The 19875-nt window shown below is 36.6% G+C and overlaps 5 protein-coding genes across 7 annotated transcripts; 1 reads left to right on the top strand and 4 right to left on the bottom strand.

The window, feature by feature from the left end:
* Positions 1 to 302: 302 nt before the first annotated feature.
* LOC143470830 (lipopolysaccharide-binding protein-like) lies at positions 303 to 4454 on the bottom strand. The gene is made up of 13 exons (XM_076969112.1): positions 4264 to 4454; positions 3583 to 3679; positions 3375 to 3506; positions 3162 to 3261; positions 2836 to 2967; positions 2648 to 2711; positions 2271 to 2397; positions 1932 to 2076; positions 1778 to 1857; positions 1402 to 1546; positions 1083 to 1245; positions 922 to 998; positions 303 to 814 (listed from the first exon to the last, which is right to left on the bottom strand). Exons 1-13 carry the CDS (start codon positions 4385 to 4387, stop codon positions 722 to 724), a joined length of 1479 nt encoding a protein of 492 aa, XP_076825227.1. The 5' UTR covers positions 4388 to 4454; the 3' UTR covers positions 303 to 721.
* Positions 4455 to 5809: 1355 nt separating this feature from the next.
* LOC143470831 (uncharacterized) lies at positions 5810 to 8452 on the top strand. Its single transcript, XM_076969113.1, has 4 exons — positions 5810 to 6879; positions 7078 to 7231; positions 7387 to 7493; positions 7955 to 8452. The coding sequence occupies exons 1-4, from the start codon at positions 6628 to 6630 to the stop codon at positions 8201 to 8203; spliced, it is 762 nt and encodes a 253-aa protein (XP_076825228.1). The 5' UTR covers positions 5810 to 6627; the 3' UTR covers positions 8204 to 8452.
* Positions 8395 to 10336, bottom strand: LOC143470832 (fatty acid-binding protein, intestinal-like). 3 transcript variants are annotated; one of them, XM_076969115.1, is made up of 4 exons: positions 10214 to 10336; positions 9838 to 10013; positions 9257 to 9361; positions 8395 to 9098 (listed from the first exon to the last, which is right to left on the bottom strand). In XM_076969115.1, the coding sequence occupies exons 1-4, from the start codon at positions 10287 to 10289 to the stop codon at positions 9042 to 9044; spliced, it is 414 nt and encodes a 137-aa protein (XP_076825230.1). In that variant the 5' UTR covers positions 10290 to 10336; the 3' UTR covers positions 8395 to 9041. The 3 variants fall into 3 exon arrangements, with proteins under 3 accessions (XP_076825230.1, XP_076825231.1, XP_076825229.1); XM_076969116.1 differs by having other exon boundaries at positions 8395 to 8964; XM_076969114.1 differs by having other exon boundaries at positions 8395 to 8941.
* A 1497-nt stretch (positions 10337 to 11833) lies between these two features.
* Positions 11834 to 15392, bottom strand: LOC143470318 (fatty acid-binding protein, intestinal-like). The gene is made up of 4 exons (XM_076968373.1): positions 15238 to 15392; positions 12464 to 12639; positions 12279 to 12383; positions 11834 to 12154 (listed from the first exon to the last, which is right to left on the bottom strand). The coding sequence occupies exons 1-4, from the start codon at positions 15308 to 15310 to the stop codon at positions 12104 to 12106; spliced, it is 405 nt and encodes a 134-aa protein (XP_076824488.1). The 5' UTR covers positions 15311 to 15392; the 3' UTR covers positions 11834 to 12103.
* Positions 15393 to 16003: 611 nt separating this feature from the next.
* Positions 16004 to 19004, bottom strand: LOC143470316 (beta-1,3-galactosyltransferase 5-like). Its single transcript, XM_076968370.1, has 8 exons — positions 18265 to 19004; positions 18033 to 18078; positions 17808 to 17935; positions 17469 to 17658; positions 17190 to 17299; positions 16966 to 17099; positions 16500 to 16690; positions 16004 to 16416 (listed from the first exon to the last, which is right to left on the bottom strand). Exons 1-8 carry the CDS (start codon positions 18357 to 18359, stop codon positions 16210 to 16212), a joined length of 1101 nt encoding a protein of 366 aa, XP_076824485.1. The 5' UTR covers positions 18360 to 19004; the 3' UTR covers positions 16004 to 16209.
* Between the last annotated feature and the right edge of the window lie 871 nt (positions 19005 to 19875).

Here is a 19875-nt window from a genome sequence, read left to right as displayed (position 1 = left end):
TCTTTTATTCTGTTATATTTTTATTTCCCTTTCCGTTGTCGCATTTTTTTGTTTGCAGTCACGTTTCGACTCAATATCGTGCCCACTTTTCGCCACAGACATGGGATTTCGATTCCTGGAATGGAGTTTTTTATGCGGTTTTCTTTAGCCATCTACTTTTGTCCACTTAAGATATTCATTGTCACTGTAAGCACACTATGTCGCTTCACCTTAGCGCAGTAACTTCCCTCATTCCGCCCCGATACATTTCATTTGGTTCATTTCCCCCAACAAGTACGTGAACAAAGGTAGAAACCAAAATGTGCAGCAGGATATGTATTGAAACAGCAAGCGGCGATTATATACCACACTGATCTTGAACTTTCTTTGAGTTCCTTTATAACATCAAATCAATGAAAAATATCGCATAACTGACCGTCAAGCTTTATACCGGTATTAAAAAGGTTTATTTCGCTTATAATGGCATCTTCAGTTCCTTGTAAGTATATGTCTAAATTCCTATATCATATTTTCCCGACTTAAATCCGTAGGTTTCATAATAACCCAAAATAACACACAAAAGATTCTCCGTGCAAAATTAATTCCATTTAAATTCTAACCCATTTCTCAACGTGACGTAAAGCTAAAGCCGTAAAGTTGGAAATAAGAACTCATGCAAAAAGCAAGCAAAAAATAACGAATAAGCCATAGAATCGATTCTGACATGCCTTGCCAAATTATTTTATTTTGGTACATCCGGTATTGTCGCCGTATCTAAAGTGGGAAAGCCCCCTTGCGTGACTTGTCTGATGTCAGCGCCGACTTCCAAAGCACCCTACACAAAAAAGACAAAATGGTATGTCGAAACGTTTTACATCATACAAGAACGTAACAAAGTGGTAGAGAAAACGGAGAGCAAAGAAAATCAATTGCTATCGTTACCTGCTTGTATGCTAGTGTGGGATTCTCTACCGTAAAGCCAAAAGATTCGGGGAACATGTATCCAGAGTTCAGAATGCCTGAAAGCGCATTTTGCGAAGATGTGATTTCAACTTGGTATAGTATATGAGCGCAATCCACAGAGTGGTTTGTAGCAAACTTACCGTTGACTGCAGGAAGCAAGTTTGTCGGTATAACTTGGCCAATAACCTCATTAAAAAGCTCAGCAATGGTGCCCTGAAATGCGTCAGCGTTAATGCGCAAATCGGAGATGTTGCCTTTCAAAGAGTTCTGATTTATCATCACCATGCCAGTTGCATTAAAACTCTGAAAACAAAACTTTGTCTTTGTGGGTTGTCACATCTTACAGGCTCACGTTTGCTTATATATAGAAATAAGTTAACATGATGTATAGCCTATATTGCCTACAATCTCTACGTTCTTATTATGACTACACACAGAAGACCTAAATACAAAAAATACCAAATCCAAACTTTCAGCCCGGGTTCGGGAACCATCTTCTTGTACAACGTAAATGACGACAACAATGTCACCCGAAAGAATAAGTCCCCTTGCACCGAATAAGGCTGAGGGTGCGTTTGGAGCTTCGATTTTGAACTCGATTGGTCTAAGTGTAAAGCGTCGGAACAAGTTTTATTAAACTAAACTCATCAACTTAAAACACCCTAATAGGACCTTACAAATCGTGTCCATTAGAACAAAGGATTTATACCTGCAAGTTTGTAGTTTGTTGATCTCAATTTCTTAAAACCGTAGGCTTAGGCAATATATTTTTAAAAACGTGTGTAATAAATAGGTCAATATGCAATATAGCCTATACGCCTAGAATGCATTTTACCTGCCAGCATATTGCTCAAATGTTGGGTCAAGTGGTGCAAGTGTATCGCTTGTTACTTCAAAGCCAACAGCGTCCCTTACCTGAAGAAAAATACGGTTACAGATATGACAAGAAAAATTCGAATCTAATTGTTAACAATGAAGCATTCCTACACCTGAGAACTCGAAACGTTCCAAGTTAAGATATCATTAAACCACAATGAATAAAGCAACGTATTCAGCACGTATTCGTTGACGGAAAACCTTATCATCTCAGCCGTTTCATCCAACGTTGTCACAGAGGAAACTTTTATTGGAACTCTACAGAATAAAATAAACATTAAAATTGTGAATATAACAATATACAGCAGACAAAACGTGTTGGAGGGGGCAAAAAGCAATAGGCCTAGTTTTTCCAATACTACAGCAATCCAGATCTGATTCCTTAGATTTACGAAGAACAGTTTGGTATTGCTCAAAATGTTTCAGAAAGTTTGCAGGGTGAGTATTCTTACTTGGTATCCGGAGAAGAATTTGGAAAACAGCGACCTCTCAAGGAAAACATAACACCCATTGATGTTGCTTCCGGATCACAAACCAGCCCGACATTGATGGAACTTTGAGAAATCAGTGGAAGATTTACTGTGCAAAGAAACAAGCGCACAGTTTCGTCGCTGGTTATTCCAAGGTTCTTTTCCATTGTTTATTTGTTTAAAATGTATAGCCATCACGATTTAACATTTTACCTCTATTGGCCATCTACAGGCCACGATAATTTATACAAGTCATTAAGGTGAACTTGTTCTTCACGCAAGTTAGAGAGCAAAAGGTGAAATGTCAAAGTGTGCTTCAAGAAAGAGAAAAATAATATCAGAGTAATGAAATGGTTTACCCTTGAACGCATCAGTGAGGCCTTCACCTCCTTCGTCAAGTACTTTTTTAATTTGCCCACATACCTGAGGAATGGAAAAGTAAATGAAAAATGACGTAAGCAGCAAATTCGCTAAGTTTAAAGTAAGATTACCAAGACATATATAAGAATTGAGCAAACATGATACGATGAACAAATATGATAGTTACCGCAGATTGAAGTTTGTCTTTGATAGAAGTTTCAAATAAACTCAGCCCCAGATTTATTAACCAGTCCAGACCGGTGTACTTGACATCAAATTTAAGGCTTTTGACAAAAGTTGAACAATCTACAGCTTTAAACTGTAAAAACGAAATAAACTTGCATGATATCTTAGATGTGACTATTTGCTGGGCCACATTTCACTATCCACAAAACACGTAATTGTTTCAACATCTAAGTTATTGAAAAACCATAATTTATTTGTGGTTAGATAATCACTAAATGTATATGTAAACGTATATGGATGCAAAAGGTTATTAGCATCGAGTTTTACGGTTGGTTTTCCCATGTCATTTCTTCCAAGCTCAATCGATTGACCAATATTGAGCCCGCTAGCGCCAGCTTTCAGTTCCCCAGACAGCCGCAGGGTTACGCTAGAACATAAACTACTGTAGTTTTCAAAAGACCCAGTGATAATAATTATGTTTTTTGGGGCAAAGTTTTTCTCTATTTCAATTGATAACATGATGGTGAAATTTTAACTTACAAAAGAACCTTTTTCCAAACCTTCCACTTGGCTCTTAACGAAGTGGATGCGCCGTTTATAACAGGTCGAAATATGTTTGGTGGAAAGGTTTTGAAGCTTGTTTCTCCGATATCGAAAGATTCGATCTCGATACTGAAGAGTAAAATGTCGGTGGGTTAATGATGCGCAGAATTGCGTGTTTAAAAATATGTTGTTTATCTGGACTCACTTTTGAATTTCGTAATTGACAGTTCCAAAACCGGACAAGTTTGGGACCATGTAAGAATTCAAGAAGCTGTCCAAATATTGGAGCACCAACTGACGAACTATATATAATAATGAAATATTTAAGCCGAAAAGAGAAAAGTTTTATTTAATCAAATTGCTTTAGTCTAATGTAGGTTTACTAGACTCTCTAGAAAATGTTAGCAACGATCTTAAAGATATGCGAAACGATGATATAGCCTAAGCCCTAAGGGTATAGTAGCCTAAAACAAAAAGCTTTTTATGGTGTCTTAAAATGTGACGCAGATTAACAAGACTTGTTACTAAAATGTCAACTCATAAGTGCACATATACCGCGTATTGCGAATATACCAAAGAATATTGGAAATAAGCTAATATCTCAAAATGCTTAACAACTAAGTTTCATTTGTGTATCAAGCACAGAATTTGACAAGCCAAGCAATCAAATATTTTACTCTGAAAAAAATAATTAAAGACATCACGTTATACTGACAAGCGCAACATATTATAAAATGTGGAGTATCAGATGCAACCTATAATAGGCCAAATTATTGAATCCCTGCAAATTAAATGCCTCAAATACGATAATGAAAATTATCTTAAACTCGAAAACGCAGCCTACATAAACAGTTGCATTTTATTAACAAGCCAGAACACTTCTCACCAAAGTCAAGTCCCCTTGAATGTACCCTGAGTTTGATACCAGGTTCCTCTCCACTCTGATTGGCTAAGCATAACCAAACTGAACTCAGAAGCAAAACAGACAAACAAAATATTCCACGCTTCATGATGAACTAAATCTACATTAAGGATGAATCTCTGGCGAGTGTTAAGCGTAACTCAAAAGATTTCTCGACGTCCGCAATAGTCTACGGTATATCGCCCACGGCAAAAAAATTTATAGCGTGCGATGTTTTAGTGCATTTTATACAGTAATCTCAGCACTTCTTCGTAAGTCTTGATTAGTAGAGTGATGTGAATAGCCGGTTGTCCCAATAGCAAACATTAGTAAGCATGATAACAATCACTTCATTGACATACGTTTCGTTAATGGTAATGAGTTAGTTATATGCATTAGGGCCTACTCGAAACGTCTGCTGCAAATAAAACAGTTTCCATTTTTAGCTGTGATGTGTCTTCGAATGCACTCCTTGATTTATCTTTAACAGAAGGTAAAAGCCGACACCATACAGTACAAAATATGGCGTTAGCACTACAAGAAATAATGTTTTCTTCTAAAGGGCTAACCACATCGTAAAACCTTTCCAAAGCAACTTAGTGCAATTCTGTGTTTTATTCCATAACAAGAAACTTTTAAACCAAGTTTATTGTCCACTTCGCCAAAACAACGAACTACATATTGGATGAATCATAGAAGTTTGTATGAGTTGGGTGGAAAGAATTCGTTTACAGAACCAGTACGTTAAGCTGTTAAGTAAAACCTATGGTAGAAACATGATCTTTCTGAACTTCTGTGCAGTCCTATCTGATGGGAAAATCGAGTGCCGTTAAAAAGAACGTATAGTATCTTTTCATCATGTTTCTTCCTCACGTCTAATTCATAATTATGACCAAAGGTTAGTTGTGTTTATGTCTGGCTTATGCAAGCATAGTACAGAAAGCACAGCCATTACTATATACACATTTCCCAAAGATAGTATAAGTTGCCATCATTTCAATAATAACGGAAAGAAAAGTTGTGAAGCCTTTATTCCGTATCAGCTGTTGTTATTTTAAAACTTTTGGCTTCGCAAAGTTCACATTTGGACAATCACTTTTGAGATTAAAACAATGATAACGATATTTACGAGAAAACGGGCATACATATACTAATTTCAATAGACAATTACTATTTTCTAGCACACAAAGTAAAAAGTAACATTACGTCACTTTGCGGTCACGAATTGTTGTAACGTAATGTTAGTGTTGCCTTAATATGACCTATGAATATTTAAGACCTGGCAAAGTTGTTTTTATTTTATCATTTTATTAAATCAATATAGTGTGCGTATAGAAAGGTCCAAGAAAAGGTTCACATATATTGCAACTCGGTGTTTACTTGATAGTCCTCGTTCTTTTTTCTTAAAACTTTGAAATCGAAATTTACGAAAAGTTTTTGTCGTAAATGTTGGATGAAAAGTAAAAGGTAACAACCGTTTAGGTAAAAAAAGAATAAAATCAAACAACAATTGACATTTCGACGACACAGTGATTTGCTGACAACATTTTCCGGTCTTTGTGTTGTACCTAAAGGCTAAATTGATTTGCACGAACAAAGCTTGTTTAGGGCTAGAACACTGCAGCTGTATTGTTCAGACTAGCTTAAAATGAGATTCTGCTGCAGATAGAAACAACTTAGAATCAAGACTCTCTATTTAGGGTGATCATCGTACTGATATTTTATAGAATTTTGCTGTGGACGTTCTTAAACCACGAGAGATGCAACTGTTGACAAAGGGGTTACAGTTCACGGTCAGCTAAAGTAGAACAAAAGGTTGATTTCATGTAAGCTTTCACGGTTGACGTGTAATCGGCCTTCTAAATACTGGAGTGTCTCAACGTGTCTATGTAGAATGCATTATAGTGGAATTGGTTTGAGGCAGCGAAAAAATATAGTACATAAGAGGGAAATGACAGCTTTAATTTTTGCGCTAATTTTTGTTAGTTGGAATATATGGTTGCAAGTTTGCTCGAAGCGCTAAAGATATTCTAGTTCTATCGCGAAATGCTATTAAGTATTTTCCTCAATTAATCTGTTGATGTAGTGAAGATATAAGTCAGTCAAAAATCCGGTTCGTTGGATAAGAGGTCTGACATTCTCGTAACATTTCATAAGAAAAGCCACTGATGCGTAAAGCCATAGAAATTTAAAGATTATACCAGCGCAAAATCTTACAGTTTAACAATTTTTTTTATTCGCGAATTACTGTTAATATATTTATAGTCTGTTGCTGCTGGTATCGCAAATACGCGAAAACACCGTCAGCAGGTTCAACTCTTTCCGTCCGCTCGCTGAAATCTGCACAACATGAAAGTAATCTGCGCCGGCTTTCCCAAAACCGGAACCAAGTCTCTGGCTGAAGCCTTGCGCCAACTTGGATTTGTGGTCTATGACTTTATCGAAAACTTTTGGTACTTGGAAAAGGAATGGAACTCGATTTTCGGACGCGGAGGCGCGAAAGAAAACTTTAGAAGAATGTTCGAGAACGTCGACGCTATTTGCGACTTTCCGGCTTGCTATTTTTGCGAAGAGTTGCTGGAAGCTTTTCCGGATGCTAAGGTATGTCCAGTTGTTCATTGATTTCCACCATTTTCACCGGTACGGTGTCACAAAACCAGCAATTTCGTATATTGAAAAGCTGATAATCTTTCATGTAGCATTTTAACTTAAGAATTTTCAAAAAAGGGTAAACTAGGTTTTGAAACAAATAAAAGTGTAAAGAGACGATATCAAATGGGGAAGTTAAATTTTGCCAAGGTCATCCTAAGTTCCCGTGAAAGCGATTCAGTGGAAAACTGGCTGGATGCGATGACGACACAAAGTTCAATCTTGAGCAACAATCTCACATTTCGACTCATACTGGCTCTTACTCCCACTGGAAACAGATTACTCTCCTTCATAAGGAACATAGGTACGGCGAGTGGAAACATATTGTATAAGTTAGTATTTCGTGGATTTATCGGTCGGCTAATCCCAGCTATTTGCACTTTTGTAAAAGCAGATGCCCGTAGTCAGCATGATTTCTTGTTTCAATTTTATGTCAATAAAGCTAATGTTTGTGGTCAGGTCGAATCATTTACGGCGACAAACCGATGTCTAGATACCGCCCTCTGACGGTCAATCGAATGTTGATGAAAAAGGTTTATTTACGTCATTATACTTACGTTTTACAGGTAACAGCAATTTTGTTCCGTATATACTATATCAGCGTGGTCCAACTTCTTTTCATCGCGGGCCAAAATCAAAAAAATTTTTTATCTTGCGGGCCAATGTTTTTAAATTAGAACTGAAAAACCATGTGACACTGATATTAGAACTGAAAAAAGTTCTCTTTTTTTTATTAAAACTGAAATTAGAATAGTTCAAAATTTAGCTATTAAATGCTGATCAATGTGACATCTGCGGTCGAGGTTCTTCCAAAGCGACTATCATTTTGCGGGCCAAAAAATCGGTGCTCACGGGCCAACTTTGGCCCGCGGGCCTGCAGTTGGACCACGCTGTACTATATAGTACATTTAAAACCTTCTGCGTAGGCGTAAGGGTACATGCATTTCCACAAGTCCGATATTTTACTAGTTTTAAACGCTATAAAACGAATGAATTGCAGACTTGAATATAGCAAACATGTTTTCAGGCTGTCCCCCAAGAGAACCTTTTGACATTCAAGTGTTCAGAAGGCTGGGAGCCGCTATGTAAGTTCCTGGGCGTAACAAGGCCAAACATGGTCTTCCCGCATGAAAATATTCGTGGAGAAGTGATAGAGAAATCGTTGATATCGAACCCTATGATTCTTAAAATCAAACGAGAACTGACTGTCGTTGTTTGTGTCGCTTTTGCCTGCTTGTCATGCTTAGTTTATACCTTTACACGAACGCATTTTTAGATTTTCTATTACTGGAGCTTGGTAGAAAGCGGTTTTGCTTTAACTATATTTACCAAAGCCTCTTTCATATTTTACTTCTTCAAAGTGCTGCTGCTAACGCGACAATAATCGTTGCTATTATTAATTATTATTATTATTGTATCGCAGTATTGGCTTACTGAATTAGCTTAACTCAGTATAAAACTATGCGCTAATTTATCGTGCTGTATTATATGCTATATTTCGCATTAAAATTCATGTGATTTTTAATTATACGCAGTGCAAATGTATACTGAAAGCAACAACGACTTTTACAGTCTATCTATATGGAAACAAAGTAGTTACACAAAACATATTTCGAAACAGTATAATTACTTATAACTTGAAAAAACTTGGGCAGTAAACACTAGTCTAACGCAAGTGTACACATCGGACTTATTTGAGTTTCCAGCCGAAGATAGAATTGTTATAAGCGTGGTGCTTGGGTAGTGCCGAATTTGTTCCGGGCATTGTGATGTAGTGGTTTGGCATGACTCAGCGTAATGTTTCCGCAGGAAAACCTCGCAGATTGCCATCGGGTTTAGAAAAAACTTACAAAGTTACCAACTTAGCTTATAAACAAGAAAACAATACATACAAACTCACCGGGAATACAAGGTTTTTGATCGAAAAACTTGTTACATCTTTACGTCACATTGTTGGGAACAAATTTGGCACGTCACCAGTGAAGAGCAAAGATTCCATACTGATTATGTCTTTCTGTTTTTCATACCCGCGGTTTACTTCGATATTATTTGAAAATAGAAAGTTCCATGAAGTTTTATGCTGAGTGTACTGATTATTTATAATTTTCAACACTTCACTTTAGTCTTATTTTGTAGAATCGCTTGCATTCTGTCCCATCAAATGTCATTTTCTGTCGAAATGACACAATTTTCAACGTGGCTTTAACATTAGAAAAAATAGGCCACACGAGCGTAGTGCAGGAAATAAATCAAAACATGACATACAGTAGGCCTACTTAGATTGTAAACCTCGGCAAAATCTAAATCAATAGTTTTAAACCCATCCCACCTGAACAAGAAACTTATCTTCTATTTCACGCACAATTTCATAATCTTTACCAGCTTCAGTTCGAAACCTTCCGATCATTTTATCGCCTTCTTCTGTAATCTTTCCCTGTGATGTATACAGTTTAGTTTATAACCATGGTTAAGCTTTTGTAAAAACAAACAATATTCACTTCATTCTTCAGAACAGACGGTGTTAGTTGCAACATAATGGAGACGTTTTCCACCTTTATTAACGAGAAAGGGTCTCATATTTAAATTACACAATTTAGCAGTTCGGTAACTTATAGCCTACTTTGTTATGCAAAAACAGCAGAATTTTACATGATTCCAAATTGCGCAGCATTTTAATAAAAATTGTCACAATGACTGGACTGGAGTTTGCAAGAACACCATCTAAGTCGGTTGTCTCAGCAACCTTAGCCTAAAAATTGCCTATGGCTATGCGATTCAATACAGCTAAAAAAAAATTATTTTATCTTGCAGAAAAGCTAATACAATTCCAACGAAGTTACAAAATCTTGCATAAGATAGCATAGCACAAAAAGCATGGTGTAACTGTAAGCCTTTATAAACAGTTAAAACCTTTGCCTTCGTTCCATCCGCACCTTCTCCTTCAAATTCCTTTCCGAGCACAATCTCGTTGTCACGTGTAACAGGTCCGTTCACTGCTATGACTCTTACGTTGCCGTTTTCGATTGGAATGATTGTAAGACTGCCACCTAACCTTTTGGCCAAGATGCGCTTTGCAAAGCCCATTCCTATAACATAAAAGCCGTTTTCATTGTAACAAGATAGCAGGAAAGAAAAGTCTGAAAAAGATATCATTAGGATGTTTTGCGCATCGCCTTTCCCCGAATACTGTTAAAACAAGAGTTTCGTGCAAACGACCGGTAATTAACACTAACCAGTTGCGAACAAACAACTTAACAGATTAAGACTACACTACCAGCAAACTTACCAGTCGCTTTGAGAAAATTGTCGAAGTTTTCGCTATGGTCCAGTACCCATTCTCCTTTCAGTTTATCAATACCCATCGTTATTTTTATGGTCACCTGTTTTTTAAAAGATTTCAGATCTAAGTAGTCCTGCATGCACCAGAATAAAACATTAACGGTTGTGTATGAAATCGTAAACCTTCCTCACTCTTTACTCCCTTAAGCACTTGAGTTGCATAGGCTATATTCATGCCAGATCAGAAGTATCGAAGCTTATAGTTTGCCCGCAGCAAAATATTCTACCGTCTAAAATTACCAGGTTATGTTGTACCAAAATTTGCATTATTTTTTCATTACCACAACAGAAAGCACCGCGCAATAATTGTTTTTATGACCGTAAATAAGTCTGTATTGCCATCTCTTCCCTTGCTGGTGATTAATTTATGCGCGTTTTAAGTAAGTTAGTGAGGTATAGATTGGCAAAATTGTGGCGCCTGTACACAGCTGCCTCAATGTAGGTTTATGCTGCATTTTTCGTGAAGATCAGGCTCATATCTCCTCACATATTTTCTAAATACTGTACTTCAAAGCAAACCACCCACTCCAAAGCAAAAACCTAATCAATTGCATGCATTATTTCTGATTATTAAAAGACATGCCTCAACTATCAAGCCATTCAAAGGTCGCCCACCACTGCTTGTAGTGTGACCAGTGATGCGTATCGAACCGATTAATTTATTAGTAGCCATCCTGCTTCAATATTGTACAGCAAAACAAATTCATTGTCTAAGCATATGCATATAGAAACATTAATAAAAGGACAGGGAATAAACTGTCAAATTTTTGAAAAAGCAATAGAGTAGATATTGCCTATTGCGACACCTGAAGAGAACTCTGAAAAAGTGTAATTATTAGCAAATGTTTTTACAAGCAAAGTTTAAGGAAAATGGTAAAGTGTTGTCTGTTGAGTTCTCAGTAGTGATTCCCAATCTTGTGAACATTCCTTCGCCGTCTGTCCTATCTGAAGTCGTTCTTCACTAGTACCTCTTCGTTCACAAAAAAATTGCAACACAGCAACGGTCATGGCGTTTTGACATGTTCTTCAGAAGTTCATACTTATCTACATTCTACACCATTTTGCTCGTTTTCCCTAAAATCCGATTTCACCTCCCCTAGGGAGGTAGGCCTCCCAGATTGAGAACCACTGTTCTATTGTATTTATAATCTGCTGTAAACTCGTCGTATTCCAGCGTAACACAACGCATGGCTATAAATCCTACTCTTAAACCGAAATATAACAGATAGGCGTGTAATGTAGTGGATGTTTTTTTTGTTTAACAGTAGGCTAAGTCGAATTGCATGTTATGAAATGTGAGTTATTTTCACAGTTAAGAATTTACTTACTCCATTTAAGGGTTTCGAACAACCTAGCCATCATACCTTCACCCTTTTCCCTTATTTGCTGTTAACTTTTTGTTCAAGAACAGAGCTACACACAGACACTATACAGGAGAGTTCCAGTTTAGCTTCAAAACTGTCCACCATTATTACAAACATGGGATCTACATATTCATAACTGTTCAACAGAAATCGGTATCATAGTGTGGCGGTATGTAAAAGGAACGAATTAAAAAGACATGAAATTGTACAGGTTTTTCAATTTATTTATATGCGTAAACCTTATGCTAAACGATAGCTCTCAAATAAATTGTATTACGCAAACCATCGACTATTTCGAAACAATTATATTACAGCCAGCATGTAAAGCGAAATAAGATTTGGAACTTTAAAATCGAAAGGTTTAAAGAAACGAATTCAAACAGTGTATCCGATTACCCAAACAAATTGTATAAATTTAATACGCAGCCAAACGTGAAACAAAAGTGACGTTAGGAGAAGTGTTTGGACAGAAATTACTTCTTCTTGTAAAACCTTTTGCATTCGGTTCCGTCAAAGTTCATCGTCTAAAACATTGTCAAATTATTCAACAAGTCATGCAAAGAGGTTTATAAGCCTTGCTGTCAGTTTTAGTATATAGGTCACGATATTACGGTCGATTTACAGTCAATGTTATCCTCTCTTATATACCTGCACAAGCAATCCATTTTGAATCTCCCTGGAAATGGCCAGTTTTTTCCCTTTACCGGTGATGAAGTTTCCGACCATCTTGCCATTTTCAAATACAAATTTTCCCTGACATAGAAATAATTTAAAGACTAAACTTTCACCCAGCAATTCACTCCATACACCAATGTCGTGTTACGCCGACAAACCTTTGCAGTGGCCCCATCCACCCCTTCGTCTTCGAATTCGACCCCGATTGGAATTTCGCGTTCCTTTGTCTTAGGTCCGTTGACGGTCTTCACTTTTAGTTTCGCGTCTCCGAGAGGAGTGATGGTGAGGCTTCCACCCAACTTCACTGCCATTGTCCTCTTCATGGCTCCCATTCCTGGAAGAGGAGAAGATAAATCGGATAAATTAAACGCTTCCTTAGACTTCAGTTGGCTGAAACTTTTTATACAATGTAATTATATTAAACATTTTGCACGTGCTTTCGCCTGGTAATCACCCCAAACCCCAAATAGTAATGCAATGTAATTGCAGTGCAATGCCTTTAGTAATGCAAATTTACTGCAGTAGTTGCCTACTATAGGCCTACTGTACTAAATGTACTGTACACATGAGTGAAAAGTTTTCAGGTTTAGTTTCGTTGATTTTTGATTTTTTATTGTTGTTGGCCGCTGTCATCAAAAGATATGAGACCTTCTGTATTTAACCTGTATTTTTAACGGCACACTGGTTTTGATGGTGATCATCGGTTGTATTCGATTTTTATTGGATCACAATTTGACCACAACTGCTCGAAGAAAATTTTACTAGTGGTTTACGATAAAAACGTTATGATACCTCAGGTGCGTTGAATGGAATGGAATTTTTTTATTTTATGTTAATCGCTTTATAACAAACCTTTTAAAAGCAGTTATTACTCTGGCAAGACAAGCAGTAAACGCCCCGTGTAGCAACGTTTATTTTACGTTTACCTGATTAGTCCTTTACAAGTTTGAGAGCCAATCGTTATTGGTTTAACTTCGTTTCATCGACCCGGTTTAGCATAGGTGATAACGTTTACAAGGTCATAAATGATATCAACATTGTATAAAGGTTCAATGGCCTCGATTTTGCCGACCGTATCCCAGGGTTCTTTTGGCTTATTTATTTTACTCATGTTTGAATCGATGACGCAACGTTTTTTATCTGACATGGCGGTATGGATACGCCCATTGGGCATATGGAGCTTGCTATCACGTGACTTTGCTGTCTTACTCGTTCAATTGACCCGTTTTGGTAAACTGAATCTGTATTTTTCCATTCCCTTATCAATGATTTGAATTTTGTAAAGACTGAACACAAGTTTTGGCCACCTGCACTGAAATCAACTTTAACCTATATTTAGTTTGGTATTATGGGCCATTTTATAAAAGGCTTGGTCGTCTGTTGATATAATTTGACGACTGGTTTGTTTTTAAAGCTAACAGGAAGCTGGTGACATAAGAACAAGCAAGCCAAAAACAGTGTTTTCCTATTTACTTTATTTATCTGGTATCCTAGCAGAATGCGGTCTTTGTTGGACCTGTGTCCATGGTTTACTCTGCGCAAATATGGGCTATGTCTGCTTTCATTATGCTCATACAAAAAAGGAAAAATTGTAGCTTATATACCGGTTATAATGGCTGATAGTGAAATATCTTGCAATACGTTTTTCATCAGAATTGAACGTATAGAAGCATATTTGCTTACAATAAATATCGTAGCTTAGAACCGAAAAGGAAAGCAATCTGGTTTACGTCTGACTTATACATACACAATTTTATATTACAATAAAATTTCACCAATATGTAGCACGATTTCTGATCTAATCTAAACCTTTATCATGTTATATTTCACCTGTGTTATTCGTTGTTAACACTTCGACAAAGCATGACCTAATCTAAATTATAAATACTTATTATATTATTTCTTTGTTTCCAAACTTAAATTTTCAATATGGTAAGATTTAATACGGTTGTTGTAAAAGAAAAATTTCCGTTTACAAACAGCTTTTTAAAGTTTGGAAAGGGAATTTATGTAGGAAAATCCAATGGGAGAAAATGTGCAGTTTCATGTATGTTACCCATAGACGCAAACGTGGTAACAATAACAGTCGTTCAATTCAATCCACGGACGATTCAAACCAGCCCCAAATTGATTGGGTCCTGTTAGGTTTAGTCGTTCTGGTTTAATCGTCCTAGATTGAATCTTCCCTGGGTTGAATCAGCCCGGAACCGGCAACATTATTTGAAGAATAAACACTGCAAACGGAAAATGAAAACGATAATAATCTGAGAAATATTTTCGGCTCATCTATTTTCCTTCATACATTGATTAATCTTTCGCCTATGTACAAGTTGATACAGCATAAATGGAAAAAGGTTACTCTGTTTACGATAGTTAAACAAAAATGCCTCCGGTTGACTTATTACCTACATTCGTCTGGTCACCTTTCACCTAGATTAGAGCAGGAAACCTTTTTACTATCGTGCGCGTTTGGATTGTAGCAAATCATATCTTAGCGGGCTTAGAAATTTTCGTGAATGCCCAAGTTAAAAACAAACAACGGGTTATTAACACTCTATTTCCTACTTCATAGTTTTCAGTTCATATGTATAATGAGATAGCTGAAACGCTTGTCTGATCGAATTCCGAGACACCACGCAAGCGTTGCAATGCAAATAGACTGTATTTACAATGGGATACACTTACAAATTTTGTTTTAAACTTGGGGTTCTTAAGCCGGAGCCCACCAACCTCTAAAGAGCCACGTTTTAAAGAGATTGTGAAGTTATTTCAAACAAGGGTTCTGTCTATGTTTAAATATGAACCTTAGTTTAAGAAGATGCGAGTAAAAACAAATATTAAGTTTGTGTATGGGAAAGTGCGAGTTTTACTAATTTTCTTGCTTGCCTCTACAGTGGTCTGAAATAAATTGAAAAGAGTCATGTCCACTCACCTGCAGCTTTCAAGAAATCGTCATAATTTTCATTGTGATCCAAGCTCCATTCTCCTTGAAGTGCAGCGGCCATTTTTACAATATGACAGATTTAAAATGGTTATAAACTATTTATAATCTGTTCGGTAAAGAATCAATTACAATGATAGCATATCGACCTTGCGTGGGGTTCCAAAATTTCTTGGGTTGAACAAAAATACTTGAACGCTCTGCAATTCACCACTTCTATTCACGCATAGATATTCACCCCATTCTCAGCGATTTGAAATAGAAATGCAGTAGCACACATTGCATTTACAACAAGCTTGCTTTAGTGTAGCTTACGTTGTAGGCTTACAATGTTAAGAAAATTTTACTCGTGTTGTTTAACGTCATGCGCAAGCCTTCAACTGCTAGTAAGCCGCAGCGAGGCATGCTCTTATATACTTTGTCCATAGCGTGGCTTGGATTGTATTTGATAATGATTAATCAATATGATTTCTGTGTATAAATAACGGCAAATCGTTTTAAGTCGTTTAAGTACAGACAGCACTTTTACAAGTAAGTATTAATTGCGCAGTTTTTCCGGACGTAAAGTTTTAATGGTTTGAACACACGCCATTTGTAAAACAAAAAGGTGATTAAATTGATGAGTTTGTGGAATAAATCGGAAAAATTACAGTAAAGCTATAATAAAGCTAGCTCGCAAAATTCATTTTATTAGCTGGAGCACCTAGCTAAACAATGATCTGTCTGGATTGAACGTTATGTGTTTATCACCACTGAAGAAAATAGGCGGTTTTTAAGTAACAGGATGACATGACAATTTAAATTGAATTTTTTTCTACAAAAGAGGCTCAAACACGTTAATATAGAAAAAAGTTCCACTAAAACTTAACGCATTAAATTTCTGGGCAGCACATTGGAAAGACGACGCTGACATAAAGATTTTTGTAAACAAACCAACACGCCGTATAGGCTCGGAACTGTAAATCATAAAAAGCAATCCATTATTTTCTCACGGCCCTTAAAAGTTTTAAAATAATTTGTTGTATCTTGCGTCACATTCCACCAGGCCCAAACCAAGTTTGGATCGCCACGCCCGTGACAAAACAAGATCTGACTGTTGGCGACGCGTTGTAAACCTTGACCGATTTTTGTGCGTAAAATGCCGGTGACGTAAACGTCGTCCAGATGTATCTGTTGACAAAACAGAATACTAAGAACTCACAACAGCTTTTAGTAATCAACAACCATACATGCACGCCTCCCCGTTCGCTCACTTGAGGAGTCATCAACGAAATTTCATAGAGCTTTTTAATGACATCATTTGAAGCCATCCAGCAGCCGCCAAAGCAAAATGGTGGCCATGTGGTGACGCTGTAGAGTGACTGGGACACCGCGTACTTTCCTTCTCTTTGGACTGGTCCGTTGAAAACCGGCTTGCAGAGAAGCAACTTGCGGCGGGGAATAACTTTTAACACAAAACATTTGATAAACAAACGTTCCTCTGAAAGTATAAGCGGATTGTAGCCTATATTTCTAGCTTACGTGATATTTAAATTTCTCATGTGTTATATCGTATTGAGTAGTTGTAACGGCAAAATAAACACAAAAGTAGATTAGCAAATAAGCCCTGACATTGCATAGGTATTTAACTGTAATATACTCATGCCTATGCCATAGCCCATATTTAAAACATAGCCTAAACATACAAGTATTTCTATAAAGTATAGAGCTAGAACTTACATCCCTTTATGATGTTAGAAATGATGGCCATTGTTCCAACAAACATATCGTCGTCCGCTTTTGTGACAATCGCCGCACGAGGGCAATAAAGAGAGGCCCACTTTAAAGCCATTATCGCTTTCAATGTGATATTCCTATAATTGGAATATAAAAAAGTACTATGAAGTCACTGTCATGTGCGTTTTCATCAATCTATTTAACAAGAAAAACAGATTGATAAGTACCTGTATGTCTCGTAGAAATCTTCCTGCAAAATATCTCCGTACAATTTGTTTTCGCTTTGTAAAAGTGATTGCAGTGTTTCGTTCTGAGGATTGCCAAGAAGGAATACCATCTAAGTGAAAAGTTGTGCGCAAACAATTAAACGATGCAAAAGATACTTGGAATAAACGAAATTAAAACATAACCTATTAATATGGCTCCAAGCAGGCTACAATCAGACAGTAACTTTTTGGTGTAAAGATGACGAAACTGACGCAGCGTAACAAGAAAATCAGCCCCACTTTTGACAATCTTTTTCCAACCGATCCCCAAGTCTTACGGATCACTCGCCGATGCTTGAAATGGTTCGCTTTGCTGTGGATGAGAAAGAGGACGAGCAAGGGTCGATTGTTTCTTCCTCCTGTTCCTATTACTTGCTCTTTTTTCGGTTCATCCGTTGGAGGAGAAACGTTCACCAAATCTCTACGATATCTGTGACGAGTGCGTTCAAGAGAATTAAAGCAAAAAGCAAAGTTTTTGCATTTATTCGAATACGGGGGAGATTAAAGTCAATGTTTCCAAATTCCAATACTATTGTTACAAAATAGAATTAGCGAAACGCCAGTGGATAAATTAATCACCTTGCTTTACCATTCCTAGAAATACCGCATGCAACGTCATAATCCGGCTCCAAAAGGTATCGAAAGGTGTGCGGAGTTAAATTGGGAATGTTTTGTAAATAGATAGATGGTATAGGAACTTCTGTATACTGTGAAAACAATCAAAACAGATACTTATCTGTCATTCCTGCGTGTGTCGCTTTTAAAACATTCTGCTCACAAAAGAAGCCAAAGCCAATTGGTTACTTTTTCTTTATTTTTCTGGGGCGACTGTTGCTCTTCAAGTGAAAACCTGAGTACAAATTTTTACAAAACTAGATCAATGACTGTTCTGTTTATACTAAAAAACCCGCCTTAAATAATACCGCGCAGTTACGCCTATAAAGCTTTAAACAAGTAATTAAACGGAAAAAAACATTTTGGTTGAATTTTTGCCTTGTTTTTTTGAGCGCAAAATGGTATAAAACGCCATACAAACCTTTTGAGACAAATGATGTAAAGCAAGTACAATGTAGCACAGATGTAAAATGCTCGTAAAATCCGCCGTGCGGAGCCGAGAAAAACTGTAACCATCAATGGACAAAAAACTACCCTCTAAGCCTATATTTCATATTAACCTAGTTTATTTATTGTCCTTTTCTTTTTATGTTATCATTTACAGTATCTGGTCGCAAGTAAGACATTGCCATGACCACAAATTAAAAATCTGTAAAACAAAACTACAGTATATCTAAAAGGTATATTCGGCCTAGTAAAATGGACATTCTGCGCACGTTCAATCTTGTTGATTACCCAAGAACTTTGCTGATAAAATGAACAGTTTCAGATAAGTTTAATGCTTTATCTAATTATGCTAACATAAAACTGTAGTATATAGGGCTATAGGCCTTGTTAGTTAAACATCAAACAATAAATAGGCTAAGTAGGCTAGCTTAATCAGTTAAGGCCTAGGCTTATTTACTAAGATTACATACATATAACTAGTATTTGTCTTTGTTTTCTGTTGTTGACCTATTTTAGCCTACATAACGTTTACCTAATACAGTTACTACAGGCAATAGGCATTATCTTCATGTCATTGAACTAATTACAACAAAAGCTTCAATTTTGAGACTTTTTACATGAAAACCTGGTAATATGCTGTTGTGAAAGTGTTCTTGTTGGTCATTATTTTTACCGTAAGTGCAACATAATATTCACTTAACTGTTGTTGCATGACTTATAAACCTCTAACACATTGATAACCGGTTTTGAATTTTTATCTGCTTACTTGTTTAGAGTTAAAATTGCTCGAGGCGGTGTAAGTTGCAGCGGTCAACAATTTTGCCAATAATCCTGGCTGACAATGTTATCTTTACGGAAACTATACCCTACGTATTTATAATACTTTCCTACTTTCGAATGTACGAAATTAATTTGTTTGCATGTCAAAGTTTACGTCTTTGAAATTGTGAGTCCGACAAGTGCTGCGGCATAGACTACTATAAAACATATATTTTATTGTAGTCTATGGCTGCGGGCGCCACGATCACCGTGGCAAAAGAAAATATTTTATTATATTTTCGCCAAAGGAAAAAACAAAGCCAATAGAAATTCAACATTTCAAATCGTGGAATCAAATCACTTAAAAGCAAACATACAGAATTTCATTTAAGAGAGATTGTCAGCCGTTAAAAAATGTGTTACTTTTCACCGAAACAAAACATTGTTTCTATGTTCTTTGCGTATAGGTCGTGATGATAGAAGTGCTAATGGCGTATTTGTTTTATGATGAAAACGTAAGAGCATTTATCGCATAAAACTGCAGCAGAAATTTTTTAACTTTCTAGAACTCTAATAAATACTTGTTTTTCTGAATTCATCTTTTTAATAGCTGCTCACTTTAAAAACCTTTAATGATAAACTACATTACTACAGTATATTTGTTGATTTGATGTCTATTGGCTGCCTTCATCCAAACCAAAGACAAATTACGTAATGTAAACAAACAAAGACTTGAAAAACCTAGACCTAGGCCTAGGCCTAAGCCTAAGTTCTTGCGTTCATTTCACTTTCTTTCTGTACAGTGTCTAGCCTAGCCTAGCCTAGC

The sequence above is a fragment of the Clavelina lepadiformis genome, chromosome 9 (assembly GCF_947623445.1).
Source record: "Clavelina lepadiformis chromosome 9, kaClaLepa1.1, whole genome shotgun sequence".
NCBI classification, from domain to species: Eukaryota; Metazoa; Chordata; class Ascidiacea; order Aplousobranchia; family Clavelinidae; genus Clavelina; species Clavelina lepadiformis.
The sequence above is the reverse complement of the archived record's forward strand: the minus strand, read 5'-3'. Positions and strand labels throughout refer to the sequence as shown.

What these genes read in the sequence shown, in the direction of transcription:
- LOC143470830 (XM_076969112.1), bottom strand. Translation starts at nt 4,387, where the DNA reads ATGAAGCGTGGAATATTTTGTTTGTCTGTTTTGCTTCTGAGTTCAGTT. An exon ending in AAGACAAACTTCAATCTGCG is followed by an intron (nt 2,712 to 2,835) that starts GTAACTATCATA and finishes TCCATTCCTCAG; the next exon opens with GTATGTGGGCAAATTAAAAA. An exon ending in CCTCACTGATGCGTTCAAGG is followed by an intron (nt 2,398 to 2,647) that starts GTAAACCATTTC and finishes TTCTTTGCACAG; the next exon opens with TAAATCTTCCACTGATTTCT.
- LOC143470831 (XM_076969113.1), top strand. Translation starts at nt 6,628, where the DNA reads ATGAAAGTAATCTGCGCCGGCTTTCCCAAAACCGGAACCAAGTCTCTG. An exon ending in AAGCTTTTCCGGATGCTAAG is followed by an intron (nt 6,880 to 7,077) that starts GTATGTCCAGTT and finishes AATTTTGCCAAG; the next exon opens with GTCATCCTAAGTTCCCGTGA. An exon ending in CTCCTTCATAAGGAACATAG is followed by an intron (nt 7,232 to 7,386) that starts GTACGGCGAGTG and finishes GTTTGTGGTCAG; the next exon opens with GTCGAATCATTTACGGCGAC.
- LOC143470832 (XM_076969114.1), bottom strand. Translation starts at nt 10,289, where the DNA reads ATGGGTATTGATAAACTGAAAGGAGAATGGGTACTGGACCATAGCGAA. An exon ending in CGGATGGAACGAAGGCAAAG is followed by an intron (nt 9,362 to 9,837) that starts GTTTTAACTGTT and finishes TATACATCACAG; the next exon opens with GGAAAGATTACAGAAGAAGG. An exon ending in AAGATAAGTTTCTTGTTCAG is followed by an intron (nt 8,942 to 9,256) that starts GTGGGATGGGTT and finishes TATGAAAAACAG; the next exon opens with AAAGACATAATCAGTATGGA.
- LOC143470318 (XM_076968373.1), bottom strand. Translation starts at nt 15,310, where the DNA reads ATGGCCGCTGCACTTCAAGGAGAATGGAGCTTGGATCACAATGAAAAT. An exon ending in CGATTTCTTGAAAGCTGCAG is followed by an intron (nt 12,640 to 15,237) that starts GTGAGTGGACAT and finishes CTCCTCTTCCAG; the next exon opens with GAATGGGAGCCATGAAGAGG. An exon ending in TGGATGGGGCCACTGCAAAG is followed by an intron (nt 12,384 to 12,463) that starts GTTTGTCGGCGT and finishes TTTCTATGTCAG; the next exon opens with GGAAAATTTGTATTTGAAAA.
- LOC143470316 (XM_076968370.1), bottom strand. Translation starts at nt 18,359, where the DNA reads ATGGTTACAGTTTTTCTCGGCTCCGCACGGCGGATTTTACGAGCATTT. An exon ending in CCCAGAAAAATAAAGAAAAA is followed by an intron (nt 17,936 to 18,032) that starts GTAACCAATTGG and finishes TTGTTTTCACAG; the next exon opens with TATACAGAAGTTCCTATACC. An exon ending in TCTAGGAATGGTAAAGCAAG is followed by an intron (nt 17,659 to 17,807) that starts GTGATTAATTTA and finishes CACTCGTCACAG; the next exon opens with ATATCGTAGAGATTTGGTGA.